The sequence below is a fragment of the Balaenoptera ricei genome, chromosome 9 (assembly GCF_028023285.1).
Source record: "Balaenoptera ricei isolate mBalRic1 chromosome 9, mBalRic1.hap2, whole genome shotgun sequence".
In the NCBI taxonomy this organism is placed as follows: Eukaryota; Metazoa; Chordata; class Mammalia; order Artiodactyla; family Balaenopteridae; genus Balaenoptera; species Balaenoptera ricei.
Window position 1 is genome coordinate 106017877 of NC_082647.1, and position 17311 is coordinate 106035187.

Genomic DNA, 17311 nt, shown 5'->3' on the forward strand with positions numbered 1-17311 from the left:
ATGAGCATTCCCACCCTCCTCAAGGGTCATAACAATCTTAAAAATATTACAGATAAAGAAGATGTGGCACATATATACAATGGAATATTACTCAGCCATAAAAAGAAACGAAATTGAGTTATTTGTAGTGAGGTGGATGGACCTAGAGTCTATCATACAGAGTGAAGTAAGTCAGAAAGAGAAAAACAAATCCCGTATGCTAACACATATATATGGAATCTAAAAAAAAAAAAAAACGTTCTGAAGAACCTAGGGGCAGGACAGGAATAAAGACGCAGACACAGAGAATGGACTTGAGGACACGGGGAGGGGGAAGGGTAAGCTGGGACGAAGTGGCTGGCATGGACATATATACACTACCAAATGTAAAAGCGATAGCTAGGGGGAAGCAGCCGCATAGCACAGGGAGATCAGCTCGGTGCTCTGTGACCACCTAGAGGGGTGGGATAGGGAGGGTGGGAGGGAGATGCAAGAGGGAGGACATATAGGGATATATGTATATGTATAGCTGATACACTTTGTTATAAAGCAGAAACTAACACAACATCGTAAAGCAATTATACTCCAATAAAGATGTTAAAAAAAAATTTACATAACTGGGTTAAAAAGTACAATGTGAGAATCTCTCTTCTAACCAGGGAATTTAACCCATTTACTTTGGTTATGCTAAATTTGAACTTGAACCACCTTGCTTTTTAATTTTTTGTCTTGTTTTTCTGTTTTTTTCTTTTTATTAATTCACTTTCTTGCACTTTTATTGATTCACTTTATTGTGAATATTAAGACAGTCAGAGGGAAAAGAAAATTTCGTTATTCACAGTATTAATTACTATATTATACCCCACTCATTATAAACAACACTTGAACCGCTATCATTGCCCTACCCTGATTACATGCTATTCTTACCCATTATTTTAGTCCCGTGCTTTTTAAAATCTCACAAAAAGATACTAATATAGGCATACATTGGAGATATTCAGGATTGGCTCGAGACCACCACAGTTGAGTGAATACTGCAGTAAAGTTACATGAATTTTTTGGTTTCCCAGTGCATGTAAGAGTTATGTTTACACTACAGTCTATTAAGTGTACAAAGGCATGTCTAAAAAACAATGTATATACCTTAATTAAAAAATACTTTATTGCTAAAAAATGCTAACCATCATCTGAGTCTTCAGTGAGTTGTAGTAGTAACAAAGATCACTGATCTCAGACCACCAGAACAATTGTGATGATGAAAAGGTTTGATATATTGTGAGAATTACCAAAATAAAATTAGCAAGTGTTGGAAAAATGCCACCGATAGACTTTCGGTGCAGGGTTGCCACAAATCTTCAACTTGTGAAAAACACATTATCTGTGAAACACAATAAAGTGAAGAGTAATAAAATGAGGTATGCCTGTATTTTATTTTGATAGTTTAAAATTTTAATTTATACTCCCCATTTTATTTTTCACCAGTCTTTCTTGCATCTCAGACTATCCTGCTGGGATAATATTTCTTGTTCCATCTTTTAGGAGCTCCTTTAGCTCAAGCCTCAGCAATAAATTAACTTTATGTTCATATGTAAATCTCTTCATCTCCCTTTTCTTAAAAGATAAAAAACAAAACAAAACTGTGTACACAACTATCGGTTGACAGTTTGTTTTTCCCTGAAAAATTTGAAATATTAAACCATCCGAGTTTAGTTGATGGTGTGAGGGATGGCTTCCATCACTGCTTTGAGAAATCTTCTGTCAATCAAATTGTTTTTCCTTTGTGTGTATCTTAGGGTTCCCAGAGAAATAGTACTAGTGTGTGTGTGTGTGTGTGTGTGTGTGTGTGTGAGAGAGAGAGAGAGAGAGACAGAGAGAGACAGAGAGAGAGAGAGAGAGAGAGAGAGAGAGAGAGAATGGGGAAGAAGGAGGGGGAAAGAGAGAGAGGGAGGGGGAGAGAGGGAGAAAGGGAGAGATGGAGAGAGAGAGAGGTTTATTTTAAGGAATTGGTTCACACGAATGTAGGGGCTGGCAAGTCCAAATTCTGCAGGGCAGGTCAGCAGGCTGGAAACCCAGGGGAGAGCTGCGACCGCATCTTGAGTCTGAAGGGTGTCTGGAGGCAGAATTCCCTCTTCCTCATGGGACCCCCGTCTTTTCTCTTAAGGCCTTCACCTGATTGGATGAGGCCCACCCATGTCATGGAGGGTCATCTGCTTTACTCAAAGTCTGCTGATTTAAACGTTAATTTCATCTAAAAAAAAAACCTTCACAGAGACATCTAGATTGAGGTTTGACCAAAAAACTGGGCACCATAGCCCAGCAAAGTTGACACATAAAATTAACCTTCACCTGTGATGTATAGTTTTTCTCTGATAGTGTCTTTAATTTCAAATAAAATCAACTCCTAGGAAAGAGATTTTAAAAATCATTATGAATAGCACAATATCCCAAAAGGAAAAAAAAAAGGCATTTACAGGATTCTCAGAGAAAAACTACAACTAACTAGAAAACATATGGACATATGTTCAACAGAACTATCAGTGAAAGAAATGTAAATTTAAAAAAATTTTCATATCACCTTTCAGTTTGGTAAATGTTTTAAAAGATTTTTTTAACCCTAGGAAAGCCACAGTGAGCTCCCATTTGGGCACTGCTCTTGGCAATTTGTACCTCACTTGGTAACACATAACAGGGACCACAAAAAGTACATTCTTTTTCCTGGTGTAGTTTCTACTCAACTTAAAATGAGACGTTGTCTCACATCCTTAAATCCAGTAAAATAACATCTAGCATTCTACCTCACAAAATTGGTAGACGTGGGCACAAAGCATTTTGTACTAAGGTTATTATCACAGTGTTATTTATAATGATGAATAATTGGGAACACATTGGTGGACAGAATGCTAAAACTGGCCCCTAAAGAGTCCATGCCCCATATCTCCAAACCTGTGAAGGGATGAGATATCACCTCCCAAACACATTTGTGGGTTTGGTTATGTTACCTGGCACACCGGACCTCATAAAAGCCCTTAAAAGCAAGGAAATTTCTCTGGCTGGTGGCAGAAAAGAAAGGCAGAGGGATTTGAAGCGTGAACAGGTTCCGTTGTACGGTTGACAGCTGAAGACGGAGTAGGCCACGTAAATGTGGGCGGCCTTTGGGATTAGAGAGTACCACCCAGCCCACAACCAGCAAGGAAAAGGGGCCCTGAGTCCCATGACCACAGGGAACTGGGTTCTTCCATTCTCTCCCAGGTGCTCCAGGTGAGAGCCTACCTTGATCTCACCTGGAGAGATCCCAGGCAGAGGCCCAGCTGAGCCACCAGAGCCAAGCAAAAAAGGTGGATTCCTTTGAGCCGCTAAGTTTGTGGTCACTTGTCATGCAGCAGTAGGAAACTAAAACACAGCAGAAGCTAAGATACACTAATACACAAACCAAACATCTGGCAATGGGGAAATTGGAACACGTAAGGCTGGCATGTCCATACAACGAACGTAGTCTCCACACAGCAGTTTTCTGAACCACACTTAGTGACAAGGGGGAATGCTCACGCTGTGTAGACGTAAAATACACACATTGTGTATAGATACGATCTTTTAGGGAAAAATGTGTTATTTAAATAAAGATTAGAAATATCTTCTCATTTTAAGTTAAATAGAAACTGCACCAGGAAAAAGAAGGCATTTCCTTTCCTCGTATGTTTTAAAACTGCATTTTCTGCAAAACATACAGGTTTGTATACATAACAAGAGTTAAGGAAATCATTTTCATTCCAAATAGTGGTATAAGTCACACCCAGGCTGGTCTCTAAATGAACATCACTAGTGTAATTCCCAAGGGCTACCGTTAGAGATTTGTCATTTTGCCAAAGACAAGCATTCATTTGGAAATCTTGCAGATTCTCATTGGCCATCCCACCTGAGCTGGCAGTACCCGTTGTCCTGAGTGCCTCGACCTGAGAAGGTCCCCTCCTGTTCATTCCCAGCTTCTCCCAGGCCAGCCCTCCTCCGAGGACACAGTGGGGTGCTGGGGGTCAGACGGACTCCGCTCCGCTTGCGCGATCTGGCCCTCGGGCAGCAGACTGGCCAGCGCAGGCTTGTTCCTTCTGCTTCCCGCCGGCGTCCTCCAGTGGATGCAACATGTGCACAAACATCTGTGTTTAACTTGGGAGATATTCACGAGAATTGCACTTTAAACACTAACTAGAGGGCCTACGATACTTACACATACTCCAATTGTATGAATGTAAGAATCTGGTTTTTCCGTTTGTTTTTTGGGGTTGTTTGTTTTGGTTTGTTTTTTGGCCACGCCATGTGGCACGCGAGATCTTAGTTCCCCAACCGGGGATCGAACCCCCGCCCCCTGCATTGGGAGGGCGGAGTCTGAAGCACTGGACCACCCGGGAAGTCAAGAATCTGTTTTGTCAATACATAGGAGAGTGTGGACAAAGAATGTCCCCTGCCATTTCACTGAACAAAGGATGTTGCAGCCCGAAGCCACTGCAGCTGCTCCAATGGTGCACCCTGAGGGGATTCAGGATGCAGAAAAACTGGATGCTGGCCCTGGTTAGCTAAGGTGCACATCAAAGGAATGATTTCGAGGAGTCCAGCCTCTTGCGTCTTCCCATATAGAAAAGCACTAAAAGCTTTAACTTGAGATGTCTGCTTCTTTAATTAGCAATAATCTTTTGATGTTCAACGACTTTTTTTTTTTTTTTTTCAAAAACTGTGATATATCCTGGCTCCTCCTTTACCTCTTCAGAACCGTCCCTCAGAGCGATCCGAGAGGCTGTATCCAGGCTTAAGTCCTCGGTAAGTCCGCTGAGCAAAAAAATTCTCAGCTTTTAGGTTGTGCGTTTTTTTCAGTCGACAAGACTCAACATAAATATCTAGGAAATTATCTCATGGGTAAACCTTTTTCCTGAGTCCCTATAATTCCCAGTCTTTCAAAACAAGCTTCCCCAAAGTCCCTACATTATTTTTCTTCCTCCCTGGACTCATTCTCAATCAGAATTTTTTTAAAGGACGAAAACAGAGATAGAATTCACTTGGTTACACATCTGAATTACTTTGCATCAGACACAGACTTTGGGAACAGTTCTCGTGAAAATTGTTTATTTTTAATAACAAAGACGGGAAGGCATTACACTGAAGTATTTAATCTCCATTTTATGCAATTATAGGTAGTTTTTCTGCTTCTTAATTTTTCAAATATAACACAGAAGTATGAACTTTTTTATGATCTGGTAATTGTTATAAAAAAGGAAAAAGTGAACAAGTTGAATAGTCAGCTTGTAAAGGAGAGAGCATCTCATAAAACTTAAATGTTTAAACACACTACACAGTAAATAAGTTCTTACCAACATATATAAGAACATCAACAGAGGAAATCTGAAGCAACTATCCCAATAATTGCAGCCCCCAGCCTGCATCTAATCCCCGTGAGGAATCCCAATCATTCCTTCCTTATTGAAAACCTCCACACAAATGCAGGCTCTACCAGGAAGCATCTTTCTGACCTGGAATGCCCTCCACCCACCCAGCAGCTCCAGAGTAAGACCCTTCCCTCTCTCTTGGACCATCCTCAACCTTGCCTGCCCTTGGAATCTGCCACCTCCTGTCGTTTCAGGCCAGCCTGAGGCTCTGTTTAGGGCGCCCGGTTGGACTCTGCTCTAGCAATAGGCTTTATCTGCGTCCCTGAGAAGACCCAGGTCACGGATGGCTGGCCTGGAGGATGGGCTGCGGAGGCAGCACACGATGGCACTGGAAACGTAAGCATTTTTGGTTTTTAGAAGGAAAAAACCCACCACTCTCAAAGTGGAGGGGTGGTGTGAAAGCATTTACAAGGATAAAATCTAGCTCTGTATTCATAAGCACAACGGGTCCACTAACAGACATGTCTCAGAGATGCCTGGACCTGGGAGGTTGATGCTGGGCTATGCTGACTGAAGTGCCCTGGGCACCCGTTTTCCTTACAGTATGAGGGTCACAGATACCCTCCAGCCCTTTGGTGGGACCCTTATCCTAAGCAGTGAGGTGGAGAGCTCAGTTCTGGAGAAGGACGGGACAGGAGGCAGCCCCGCCCTACTGCAGGGGGTTAAATTCCTCACCCCGCCCCCCAATACCCTAAACAAACCAGCACCCACAAATTCTCAGAATGCCCTCCAGTTGAGGGCCACTGTTTTGGCCTTTCCTGGAGTGGCAGCCTAGGACCCCGTCCTCTCCAGCGGGGTGGGCTGCCTAGCTCCTTGGTATTTACCTGTGAAACTTGGTCCTATTCCCTACATTGTGCCATCCCAGCATCTCAGGCTCACCTGGCCGTGCTAGGGAAGAAGACAGGGTAGGTGGGTTACATCTCATCTCCGGGTACCTCCAGGGTGGCCCTCGGGCATCCACCTCACCTGTCTGTACCTGCTTCCTCCATCCCCTCGTCTCAGTTGGCGCCTCTGAAAGCCACGTTTGGGATCTGAGTAACAAGATCATCAGCCAGTTCCTCCCAACCCACCCAGAGGTACAATGGAGGTCAAGGTTGGACCCAGAGCAAGTCCTGAGGAAGGTGTGGGGTTTCAGACAGACAGACAGACAGACAGACAGACAGACAGACAGTCGGATGGACAGATGAGTAAGTCAGGCCGCAGCAGGAGCTCCTGAGCACAGCTGCGTCCTGGTCCCGGGGCTGAGCGCTCAGTCGTCTTCGATGGTGAGTTCGTGCTGGGTGGCCTCCTCGATGTTCTGAAGCAGGTGGATCTCCCACTGCCTCAGTCGCTCTGTCTGTTAAAAGAAAGGCATCTCTGAGGTCTACCTTGCAGGAGCACTGACCTTTGCTGGAGACAATCTGTGTAGGAAAAGCAGGTGCCCACCCAGGGCTGCAGACCCTCACACGGGTTGACTTTCGGGCACCATCCAGGACCCACAAGTGAGAGCTGGCCTCGCCGGCCTCCACGGCTCTGCCCCCGCATGCCGGGCACCATGACCCCAAGACGGAGCTAGCAACCTCCCAGAGGACCGAATCCCAGTGTGGGGACAGGCAGGTATGTGAGCGGATGGGGTTAGGACCCCAGGATCTGGGTCTGACAAGGGCACAGAGAGGTCACTGGGGAGGGGACAGGAACAAGGAGGGACCAGCTAGGCATGGGCTGGGAACGTGAGGGGTGGTTGGCACCTGCAGATGAGTGTCTGTGTGAGGCTGTCTAGACAGGCCATTTTCCTGCTGTGTTTTCAAGGGGCTCTTCCAGAGCTGCTCAGGGCAGGGGACGGAGGGAGAGGGTCCCCAGGACAGCGCGGGGAAGATGGGAGCAGGATGACTTAGGCTGCTGAACAAGGCAGAGGCACATAGAAAGTGGAGGGGAGTGGGGCTCAGGTGGCTTAGCCAGATCCCGTGGTGTTTGGTGTGGGGACTGGCTCTCAGAGGACAATTGTGGAGGCGAAAGGAAAGAAGGCTGGGGTCTGCCGGCCACCGATGGCAGGCCCACTGTGGGTCAGGGTCCTCCAAATATCCTGAAAGTATAAAAATAGAGGCAAGCCCCAGGGGCAAAATGAGGAACGGGAGAGCCTGGTTGCTGTGGGGGACTCAGCGTCTGTCCCAGTGATTGAGGAAGAGGGTCTCTGCCTGCATGGAGGGGCTGCACTGCTTCTGGGGACCCAGGCTCGGCTGGGGGCAGGTAGGGTTTGTGGCAATCTCCCCCCCCCACCAAAAACAGTGAGACCCGCAGGCCCCTTCTCTTCTTCAGCTCCAGAATATTCCAGCCAGGCTCATGCTTCTCCTGGCAGAAGGACATTAGCTTGTGGGGATACTGACCAGCGAGAGGAAGCATCTGTCCTGCAATAGAGAGGCAGGCAAGGCCCCCGGGCAGCCCCCGGTCGACAGGACCCACCCAGAAATGCACACGGAGCTTCTGATCTGCTGGTAATTACCTGCTCCTGACTGCAACCAGGCACGGTCCTGAGACTCAGCAGGGTGTGGAGGGTGGCATCAGAAAAACCCACTCCATGAGCAGCGGCCCCAGAAAGGCAAGTGAAGCCAAGCAGAGGGGGCAAAAGGCCAATGGGAGGAACTTACGGGAATGAGGGAGCTCCTGGAAAGTCAAGTCGTCCTGCAGTAGATAACCTTGGAAGGTAGAACCGAATGACACTCTGAAGAAGTAGGGTGAAAAAGTAAGACAGGAAAGAGAAAAGAGACCACTAGGCAATGAAGATGACACAAGTAAATGAAAAGACATTCTGTGCTCATGGAGTGGAAGAACTGATATTGTTAAAGTGTCCATGTTACCCAAAGCCATCTACAGATTCAGTGCAATCCCTATCAAAATTCTAATGGCATTGTTTACAAAACATTTTTTACGAACAATCTTAAAATTCATGTGGAACCACAAAAGACCCCACAGAGCCAAAACAATCTTGAGAAAGAACAAAGCTGGGGGCATCATGCTTCCTGACTTCAAACTATATTACAAAGCCATAGTAATAACAACAGTATGCTATTGGCATAAAAACAGACACATAGATCAAAGGAACAGCACAGAGAGCCTAGAAATAAACCCATATATATACGGTCAATTTATGACAAAAGAGCCAAGAATGTACAATGAGGAAAGGACAGTCTCTTCAATAAACTGTGTTGGGAAAACTGGACAGCCACATGCAAAAACAATGAAACTGGAACACTATCGTACACCATACACAAAAATCAACTCAAGATGGCTTAAAAACTTGAATGTAAGACCTAAAACCATAAAAATCCTAGAAGAAAACATGGGGGTAAGCTCCTTGACAATGGTCTTTGTGATGATTTTTTTATTTGACACCAAAGCAAAGGCAACAAAAGTAAAAACAAACAAAAGTGGGACTATATCAAACTAAAAAGCTTCTGCTCAGCAAAGGAAACCATCAACAAAATGAAAAGCAACCTATGAAATGGGAGAAAATATTTGCAAATCGTATCACATCTGATAAGGGGTTAATATCCAAAATAGATAAAGAATTTATATAACTCAATAGCCCAAAAGCAAACCCAACTTAAAAATGGGCAGAGGATCTGGCGTGAAAGGCAAGGCGGCAGCTCCCACAGCAGTGCCCCTTCCCGAGAAGCTCCTAGAACATCAGGTCACCAGAAGGACCAGCTGAGGGGCTGGGAAGCAGAGCTTACAGCAGGAAGGGACCAGGAGACCCTCCACCCACCAGGACCCCAAGGTCGGCCAGAACAGGGGAGCAGGGGAGGCTGCAGGGGCTCGCGGCTGAGAGGAGGACAGAGCAAGGGCCCTTCCGGGGACTCCCACGCTGTGCTGCCTCACCCCTACATCACGGGAAGGCAGACAGTGCTAAGGAGTTTGGGGAGCACATGGGAACCGTGGGAGGCACATATTTCATGGCACAAGCAAAGCTCCTTCTCGTGGGGTCACGGGGACCCCTCAGAGTGGGGGAAGGATGGGGTCCAGGCAGGGCCCTGAGCTGGACGATTTCCTCCAGTCCTGGTGACCTCATGATGCCCAGGCCAGGGGCCCATCAGTGAGGAACGGGCAGCGTTTGCTCTCTCGGTTGTCACCAGGCTGCTTCCCAGGGGGCCTTGGGTAGGGACCCAGAGATCCAGGGGATGGGTCGGGGTCAGGTCCTACCGCAGCAGCCAGCCTCTTCAGGTCCCGTGGCCTCCTCTTGGCTGCGTTTGGGATCCCGGGCAATCCCAAGTTTGGTGGCGATCTCCTTGCTCGGGGGGACCTGCCCTGCTGCTGCTGCTGTCGCCGCCGGGTGACTGAGGCTGGCACGGGCGGATCTTCCTCAAAAGCAAAGGGGTCCGAGTTGGATCCTAGCTGCCCACTGGGCACCTCAGAGGCCCGGATGGTGGAAAGCCGCCTCTTTCTGAGGGGGGCCTTGGGGCTGAGCCCTCCCGGGGACGAAGGGAGGTCCCAGGGGGAGCGCACAGGCAGTGGGGACCCGCCTGCAGAGCCCCCTTCCTGGCGTGAGGAGACATCGCCCAGTAGCTCTGAGTGCCAGCTGGGGGCAGCTCCCTCTGGGGTGCTGTGCTTTAGGACCCTTGTCAGGGACGTCCGTCTGGTCACGGGAGAAAGGCTCTCATCCTCAGAGGAGCTCAACCCAGGAACCTGCCAAAACAAAGCCCAGAGGTCAGCATCTTAGAAGGTCACAGCAAGCGGAGACTTGGGCCCGGCACCAAGCCCCACCGGGCACGTTCCTGAGGTACAACCACCGTGAGGCAGACACTCCACTTCTGCCCCAGCGAGGGAAGCTTCCAGCACCAAGATGAAACCCAGCACAGGACAAGACCACACTCACGCTGTGCCTGCCTTTTCACTAGCTTTGTCTTTTTTTGGTGAAAATTTTAAGCATCCGTCAGAAAGATGGTTTTTAAGGATAGGATTGAAAAACAGATGACTTTCAGGTAATATTTTTTCAGAAAAAAAAAAGTTTGAAATGTCAATGAAATCATCTCAACACTGAAACTCAACATGAAAAAACAAAACTGCGGCTTTGGGTACGCAAGTGGAATTGTGTTGTGCAGGTGCAGGTGCTGAGAGCGGGGTGAGGTGTGATGCTTTTGAAAAGCTTGATAATATCCCAGTGCCAAACCCCATGACAGACAGCAGCGAGTCCATCATGGCCACCTTTTTTCTTCTTCCAAAATAAACCCTTGATTAAACCATTAGAGGTGCTGAAAATACAGTCTAGGGAGGGTTTCCCATGGAAACATTTATTCCATGGAGTATGCTGCAACGTTCAAAATCTGTTCTCCGGGATTTCTCACAGTATTCTTATGAGGTGGGTGTGATCTTCATCAAGGAACTGAGGGGAACGTCGAGGCGGGGTGGGGTGAGTGACCAGAAGCAGGTAAGCAGGAGAGACGAGCTGTGGATCAGAGCTGGTGACGCCCACGTCTGTGGAGGTCTGGCTTCATGCACCAAGGTGCCTTGAGCTCTGCCAGAAAGCAGGGAGGAAGCGCCCCCTCCTCCTGGGAGGATGAACTGATCATGGTTGTTTACATGGCGTCTTCTGTGTAGCCCTTGGGGTCCTTTTGAACATTGTTTCCTTTAGCAAAGACGCTTAGAATGGATTAACGTAACTCTAAATAAACCTGAAAGATAAGATTTACTCCAGAGAATGAGTTGGTATCAGAAACTGCCAAACTGTCTTCCAAAGTGGCTATGCCATTCTTCCATCCCTTCCATCCCACCAGCAGCGAGGGAGAGTTCTGGTTCCTCCACATCCTCACCAGTATTTGGTACAGTCAGTTAAAAAAATTTTTTTAATACATTTATTTATTTAATTTATTTATTTTTGGCTGTGTTGGGTCTTCGTTGCTGCGCTGGGCTTTCTCTAGTTGCGGTGAGCGGGGGCTACTCTTCGTTGCGGTGCGCGAGCTTCTCATTGTGGTGGCTTCTCTTGTTGTGGAGCACGGGCCCTAGGTGCACGGGCTTCAGTAGTTGTGGCACGTGGACTCAGTAGTTGTGGCTCATGGGCTCTAGAGTGCAGGCTCAGTAGTTGTGGCACACGGGCTTAGTTGCTCCATGGCATGTGGTATCTTCCCAGACCAGGGATCGAACCCGTGTCCCCTGCATTGGCAGGCGGATTCTCAACCCCTACGCCACCAGGGAAGCCCCTAAAATTTTTCTTAAATTTCAGTTTTCTAATAGGTGAGTAGTAGTATCTCATTTGCATAGTAGTTTTCATTTGAATTTCTGTAATGTCTAATGATATTGAACATCTTTTCATTTACTTACCATCTATATATCTTGTTTGGTGAAGTAAAGTTCAAACAGCTGCCACATCAAATGCAAAGAGAAAAAACTCACCTATTAAAAGACTCTCAGATTGGATTAGAAAGAAAAACCAACTCCACACTGTACACAGCAGGATGTGCTGAAGACGAGGTGCTCAGAAAGTTTCTTAGTAGAATGATGGCAAAGACAATCAGAGAAGAACAAGTGAAAAAATTCAGGGGCTTCACTATTTATATTGGAAAAGGCTGAATTCATGGCAAAATACATTAAGACCACAAAAGTACAGTGTAATAAAAAATAAAAGCCAAAATGCTTTTCTGTTATAATTATCTTTGCACCAGACAGTACAGCATAAACACTCACAGAGCAAAATCCAAGGAGAAATAAGGAGAAACAGAAATAAAGTAGTAAGGATAATTCACTTTTTTTTTTTTTTAGCCCCTGCTAGATCAAGGAGAAAAAGAAATGATCCAAACCCCTTGGAAGATAATCAGCACTTGTCAAAAGAGACTAAGTCTTCCTACTTCAAACAGGGACTGAGATCTCAGAATAAAGACGTGGGGTGAGGGGGAAGGCTGGGCTTTTACAAAAAAGAAACTTCAAGCGAAGATATTCTTATTAACAGGAGCTACTTTTAACTAACCCATTTATGAAAGTGAATAAAGAGCCAATAATTCAATTTTGGAAGTTAGATGTTTTTTAATAAAATGATATTGTAACATATTGAAAGCTTACAGAAAAAATGATTTAGTATTGTCTTACAAATATATATACAAAGCTTACAGATAAAAAATTAGTATTGTTTTAAAAAGATGGTCTCGACATACATATGGGAATATCATATGGGAAAAGATAGGCTTTCAAAGGAGTAGGGAAGAGAGGTTTTTTTTCTCTTTCTCTTTGCATGTTGTTCTGACTGGTCAGTCATTTGGAAAAAAACCAAAACAATAGTAAAACCATGTTCCTACCTCATAACTTATATAAAATAAATTACAAGGGACTGAATATTATATTCTTCAAAAATTCATAGATTACTAGGAAAAAGCAGAATAATTTAAAAAATCTAAAACAAAGTTGGATTCTTATTCACATCATTCACCATGATAAATGCCAAATGGATATTTAAATGTAAAAAAGCAAAGCTATATAAGAATTGGAAGGAAACAGTGGTGAATTCCTCTGTAAATTTGTCAGAAATAAGGCTTTTTAATGATAACTCATAATACAGAAGCCATAAAAGAAAAGAATAAGTTAAACTAAATATAATTTTTTTAAAAAGATGATATACTAAATGAAAAAAAGATAAAACACAAGTTCTAGAAAAGATAAATAAGGGGTTAATTTTCTAATATCTAGGAAAAAACTGACAACCTAATGGATAAACGTGCAAGGACCCTTAACAGCGTTTTATATACAATTTTCTTTTTAATATACGGATGAGGAAAGATCTCTTTGTTTTAGGTAGAGTCCTTTGGTACAAACGGAGGGAAAAAAAGAATCTAAAGAAAGTTCCAGAAGAGGCTAAAAACATGATGTTTACTTATGCTGCGGGCTGGACAGAGGGTGGCGGGAGTCACTGTGTACCTGTTTATGCTTTTTTATTCTGCAACCATGGGCACGTATTACGTCTTTACAAATGAAAAAGAGAAAAGAAAACCCTACTTGGCTGGTGAAGAGACAGGCACACCGAGACTCAGAAATCCCCCCAGGAATCCCCTGGTTGGGAGGGAAGTGGTTGAGGGGTCCCGAGTCAGCTGGTGCCACTGGAGCCAAAATACAGGGTTATGAAGGTCAGGTTTTGAACTTCCCCTGGGGCCTGCGACCTAATTGTGCAGCCCCACTTTCCACTTCGCTGCTGGAGCAACGCGTTGCATGGGTTCCCCTCGGCCGGCCGTCCACTGCTTCCCTGGGCCTCCAGGCTTTCCCCAGAGAGGCTGAGACCCAGGACAGAGGGTTTGGGGGAAGAGGGGCGCAGGGGGCAGCAGAACAAGGGAATCCCCTCTGATGTCTCTGGGATGGCGCACTGGGTGCCGTGCCTGGGCAAGCGGGGCCTCCGAGTACAGGTCGCCCGTCGGGGAGAAAAGTGGGCCTGGGGCTCAGGACGAGGGGAGTCGTGCAGCGACTCCGGCCGAGGACCAGGAGGCCCCCTGATGCCATCGCGGGACCTGGCCGACCCACCCGGGAGCTCAGGCGGATCCTGCTGCTGCCTCAGCCGGCGGCAGGAGCGGGTGCCCCCCTACCTCGGCCGCCTGCAGCGCCCCTCCCCTCCTGCCTGGTCCCCGGCACCCCGCCGACCCCCCACCCCCCAGCCCCATCGTGCCCCGGCTTACCTGCGCCCCAGGCACACCCAGAAGCCTCCCTCTCCACCGCCCCACCTCGACCCTGCCTGCGCGCCCGCATCCCTCCGCCTCGCCCCCATCCCTCCGCCTCGCCCCCATCCTGCCCTGGCCTACCTGCGTCCCGGGGTCCATCCTGCTTCCCAGCAGGGACCAGACGCCTTGGCGAGCTGCAGTGCACGGCGAGCCCCTGCGCCCTGAAGTACCCGCGGTGCCCACACGGCAGGCCCACGCAGGCGTGCAGAAGCCCACCTGTGTGCACTCTCCCCTTGATGACCCCGCAGGCGCAAGAGCCACGCAGGGGTGGAGCCCAGAGCCTTGAGCGGCTCCACCTGGCAGGTCCCTCTGTGTGCAACTGGGTTGTGTGTCCGGGCCTTCAGGAAGTCAGGGCCCGCGGGTGCCCCCAACAATGAGCCAAGCGGGTGCCCTCACGGCGTGCCAAGTGGTTTACCAACATTGCCACCACATCCTAAAGGAGTGGAGATCATCGCCCCACCTTAGTCCCCAGGGCATCCGAGGCCAGAGATATGCCCTGCCGTGACTGGAGTGCAGAAGGTAGGACAGCTGAGGGTGACCCAGCAATCGGACTCCGACGTCCCTGCTGCTCTGAGAACTCCTTCCCAGCCTTCTTTCAGCAGTTCTCAAACTTGAGCTGATTGGAACCACTCCAGGGCCTGTTGGAGCCCCGAGCTGGGCCCAGCCGCAAGTAGGTCTGCACGGGGACCCATAATTGGCATTTCTAACGACTCCCAGGTGACGCTGAGTGAATGAATGATAACACCACTTCAGAATACTGGTCACTTAACGCACTAACCTCCCACCTCGCCTTAAGCATCTTGGGGCGTGGGCAGGGGCTGAAGGGAGGACGCAGCGGGGAAGAGCAACAGCTGCCAACCTGAACCCGCAGCCTGTGAACGTTGGTTCTGAGACATGATCTCAGCCTCAGAGGAACCCAGAGCAGCGTGTTTATTATCCCCATTTCAATGAGGAGAAGACTGAGCCGCGAGGGGTGGCGGGTAGCTGCTCAGGATCATTTATGGGCGCCTAGCAGAACCACTAAATTCTCACCCTCTGAAAAACCTGTTCTCAGGAAAGATCTGATAAACTCATTCACTCTCAGGTGTGACTAATAATACTTTAAAATGAACAACAACAAAAAAGACGAGAAGCCCAGACTGTCTGACTCCAAAATCAGCACTCTTTGCCCTTGCTACTCTTCTGGTATTTTTTAAAAGTATTATCCATCTGAACTTTGCCACTAAGTTGCTGTGTGATTTTGGGTGGTTGGACTTTGTCCCCGTTCTCTCCTTTGTCTTTAAATTGAGGCAGTATCTGAGGTCACATCCTAATGCTTTGAGATCCCTGAATCCTGGAGGCGCCCAGGAGTGTTGAAGGAGATTGTCAGAGACAGGGGTTCTACTGGGGACACATCCCCTTCTGTTAGCACAGACCATCACGCTGGGGAAGCTCTCCAGGTTCAGGTGCTGCGGGTGGCGGAAGGGAGCCCTCGCCACGCTGCTGCTCGGGCTCTCGGTGGCCACAGCCCTTCCGGAGGGCAGGTGAGCTTTCAGCGTTGGGTGCAAGGCTTGAGAGCACGCACGACCTTTGAAGGGGCAGTTCCACTTATAGAAGCATCAGGAGACGATCAGACCAAGTAGTCACTCATTTCCTGTTACGTCTGTGGAGCGTTAACTTTAAGAGCCCTGATAGAAGTGCACACACATCTAAGGACAGGAATGCTCTGCAGCCAGTAATCTGTGTGTCAACATGTGTGTGTACATGTGCATGTATGTACACACATGTATGCTTGTGTATGTAAACACACACTGTAGACACACTGTGTTCATAATATATTAAATGAAAAAATGCTGTAGAACAGACGGTATAGTGTGATCCCGTTTTAAAAATCATACATACACACACACACACACACACACACACACACACACACACACACATCCAAAAAGAGATTCATGGAAATGGGAACATTGGTAATATCTAGGAGGTAACATGATGGGAAATTTTAACACCACTTAAATCCATTTTACGTTTTTCTAAAAAGAACATGTAATTAGTACATAATAATTAAAAAAATAAAGTCACCTGGTACAGTCCATCATTTTCCAGATGGGGAGACTGAAGATTGCAGAGGGGAAGAGTTTGCCCAAAGTCCTGGAGTGAATAAGGTGGGAGCTGCCAGGACACTGTCCAGCATCCTGAGATCCGGCCCAATGTTTTCTTGCTGCATCAGTCCACCCCCAGGGTCCCCCTGACGTCATGGCACCTGGGCACACCACTCTGAGCACAACATAAGGCTCTTCTGTTTGTGTTCGTGAATAAAAACATTGTGAAATCTTCAGTGTGTGTCCAGAGTTGCATTAGTCTAGCACACAGTGTTACCCGTCAGCAGTGCCCTTCACTACGACATCAGGCAGCCCTCTGGGGAGAGTGCGGGGGCCTGGGCATGCACAGGGGCCCTGAAGGGACTCCAGGCCTGGCCCATGGCAGGAACTGACCCACACCCTCCAAGCTCCTGATCTTTGCCCAGAGCCCGCTACATTCCTTGTGTTGACTCCCAGAAGCCCGAATTCCCCTCGCTGTGCAGGTGAGGACCTGGAGAGGCTGAACTCAAGTGTGATTCAAGTCCAAGTTGCAGGCACGCACATGCATGCTAGTCTGCCACACTGAAAGCTGCATTACGGATACCAATAACGCTCTTGGTGTAAGAAGGGCTGCTTCAGAGCCTGGCTCTGGTCATTTAGAAGGTGTGGGCCCAGGACAATGAGAGTGACCCCACTGTGTGTTCCGATCACGTGTAGGAATTCCTCAGTACGCTGCTTGGCACGTGGTAGTTACTCAGCAACCGGCAACATCTTTTGTCAGCACGCCCGCTGCCCGTGCTGTTAGAGTTGCCATGCTCCACCAGTGGTTTCCATTTCCACCTCACACTGGTGCCTCTTCTGAACTCCAGCACAATGAATTACTTATTGTTTCTGTATTGTATATATTTTTCTTTTCTGTATAGTATGATGTTTCGGCACCTTACCAACCTTTCTGGCTGGGAGAGACTGGCCCTCCCTGGCTAGCCAATTCTTGGAGATAGAAAAGGGCTCATCCAGAAGCATGATTTTGATATGTGGGGACAAACCAATCCAGAGTCAGGCCTCTTCTATCTGGGCTGTGCTCCCCAGGAGGCAAAATTCTTCTGCCTTAATCATCCCAGGGCCAGGTACCAGGCAACCCAAGGCCAACTCTATAGCTTAGAGCCACCAACAC

At 47.5% G+C, this 17311-nt stretch overlaps 1 protein-coding gene across 1 annotated transcript; it reads right to left on the bottom strand.

Moving 5' to 3' along the window:
- Positions 1–6657: 6657 nt before the first annotated feature.
- On the bottom strand, positions 6658–16538 carry CCDC201 (coiled-coil domain containing 201). Its single transcript, XM_059932545.1, has 4 exons — positions 16459–16538; positions 16139–16277; positions 9585–10067; positions 6658–6744 (listed from the first exon to the last, which is right to left on the bottom strand). Exons 1-4 carry the CDS (start codon positions 16536–16538, stop codon positions 6658–6660), a joined length of 789 nt encoding a protein of 262 aa, XP_059788528.1.
- Positions 16539–17311: the final 773 nt, after the last annotated feature.

Bases quoted from the DNA above. Each gene is read 5' to 3' on its own strand.
- CCDC201 (XM_059932545.1), bottom strand. From the start codon at position 16,538: ATGGGCCAGGCCTGGAGTCCCTTCAGGGCCCCTGTGCATGCCCAGGCC. The intron at 16,278-16,458 runs GTAGTGAAGGGC...GGACTGATGCAG, and splicing joins CCAGAGGGCTGCCTGATGTC to CAAGAAAACATTGGGCCGGA. The intron at 6,745-9,584 runs GTAGGACCTGAC...TTCTTTTAACAG, and splicing joins TGAAGAGGCTGGCTGCTGCG to ACAGAGCGACTGAGGCAGTG.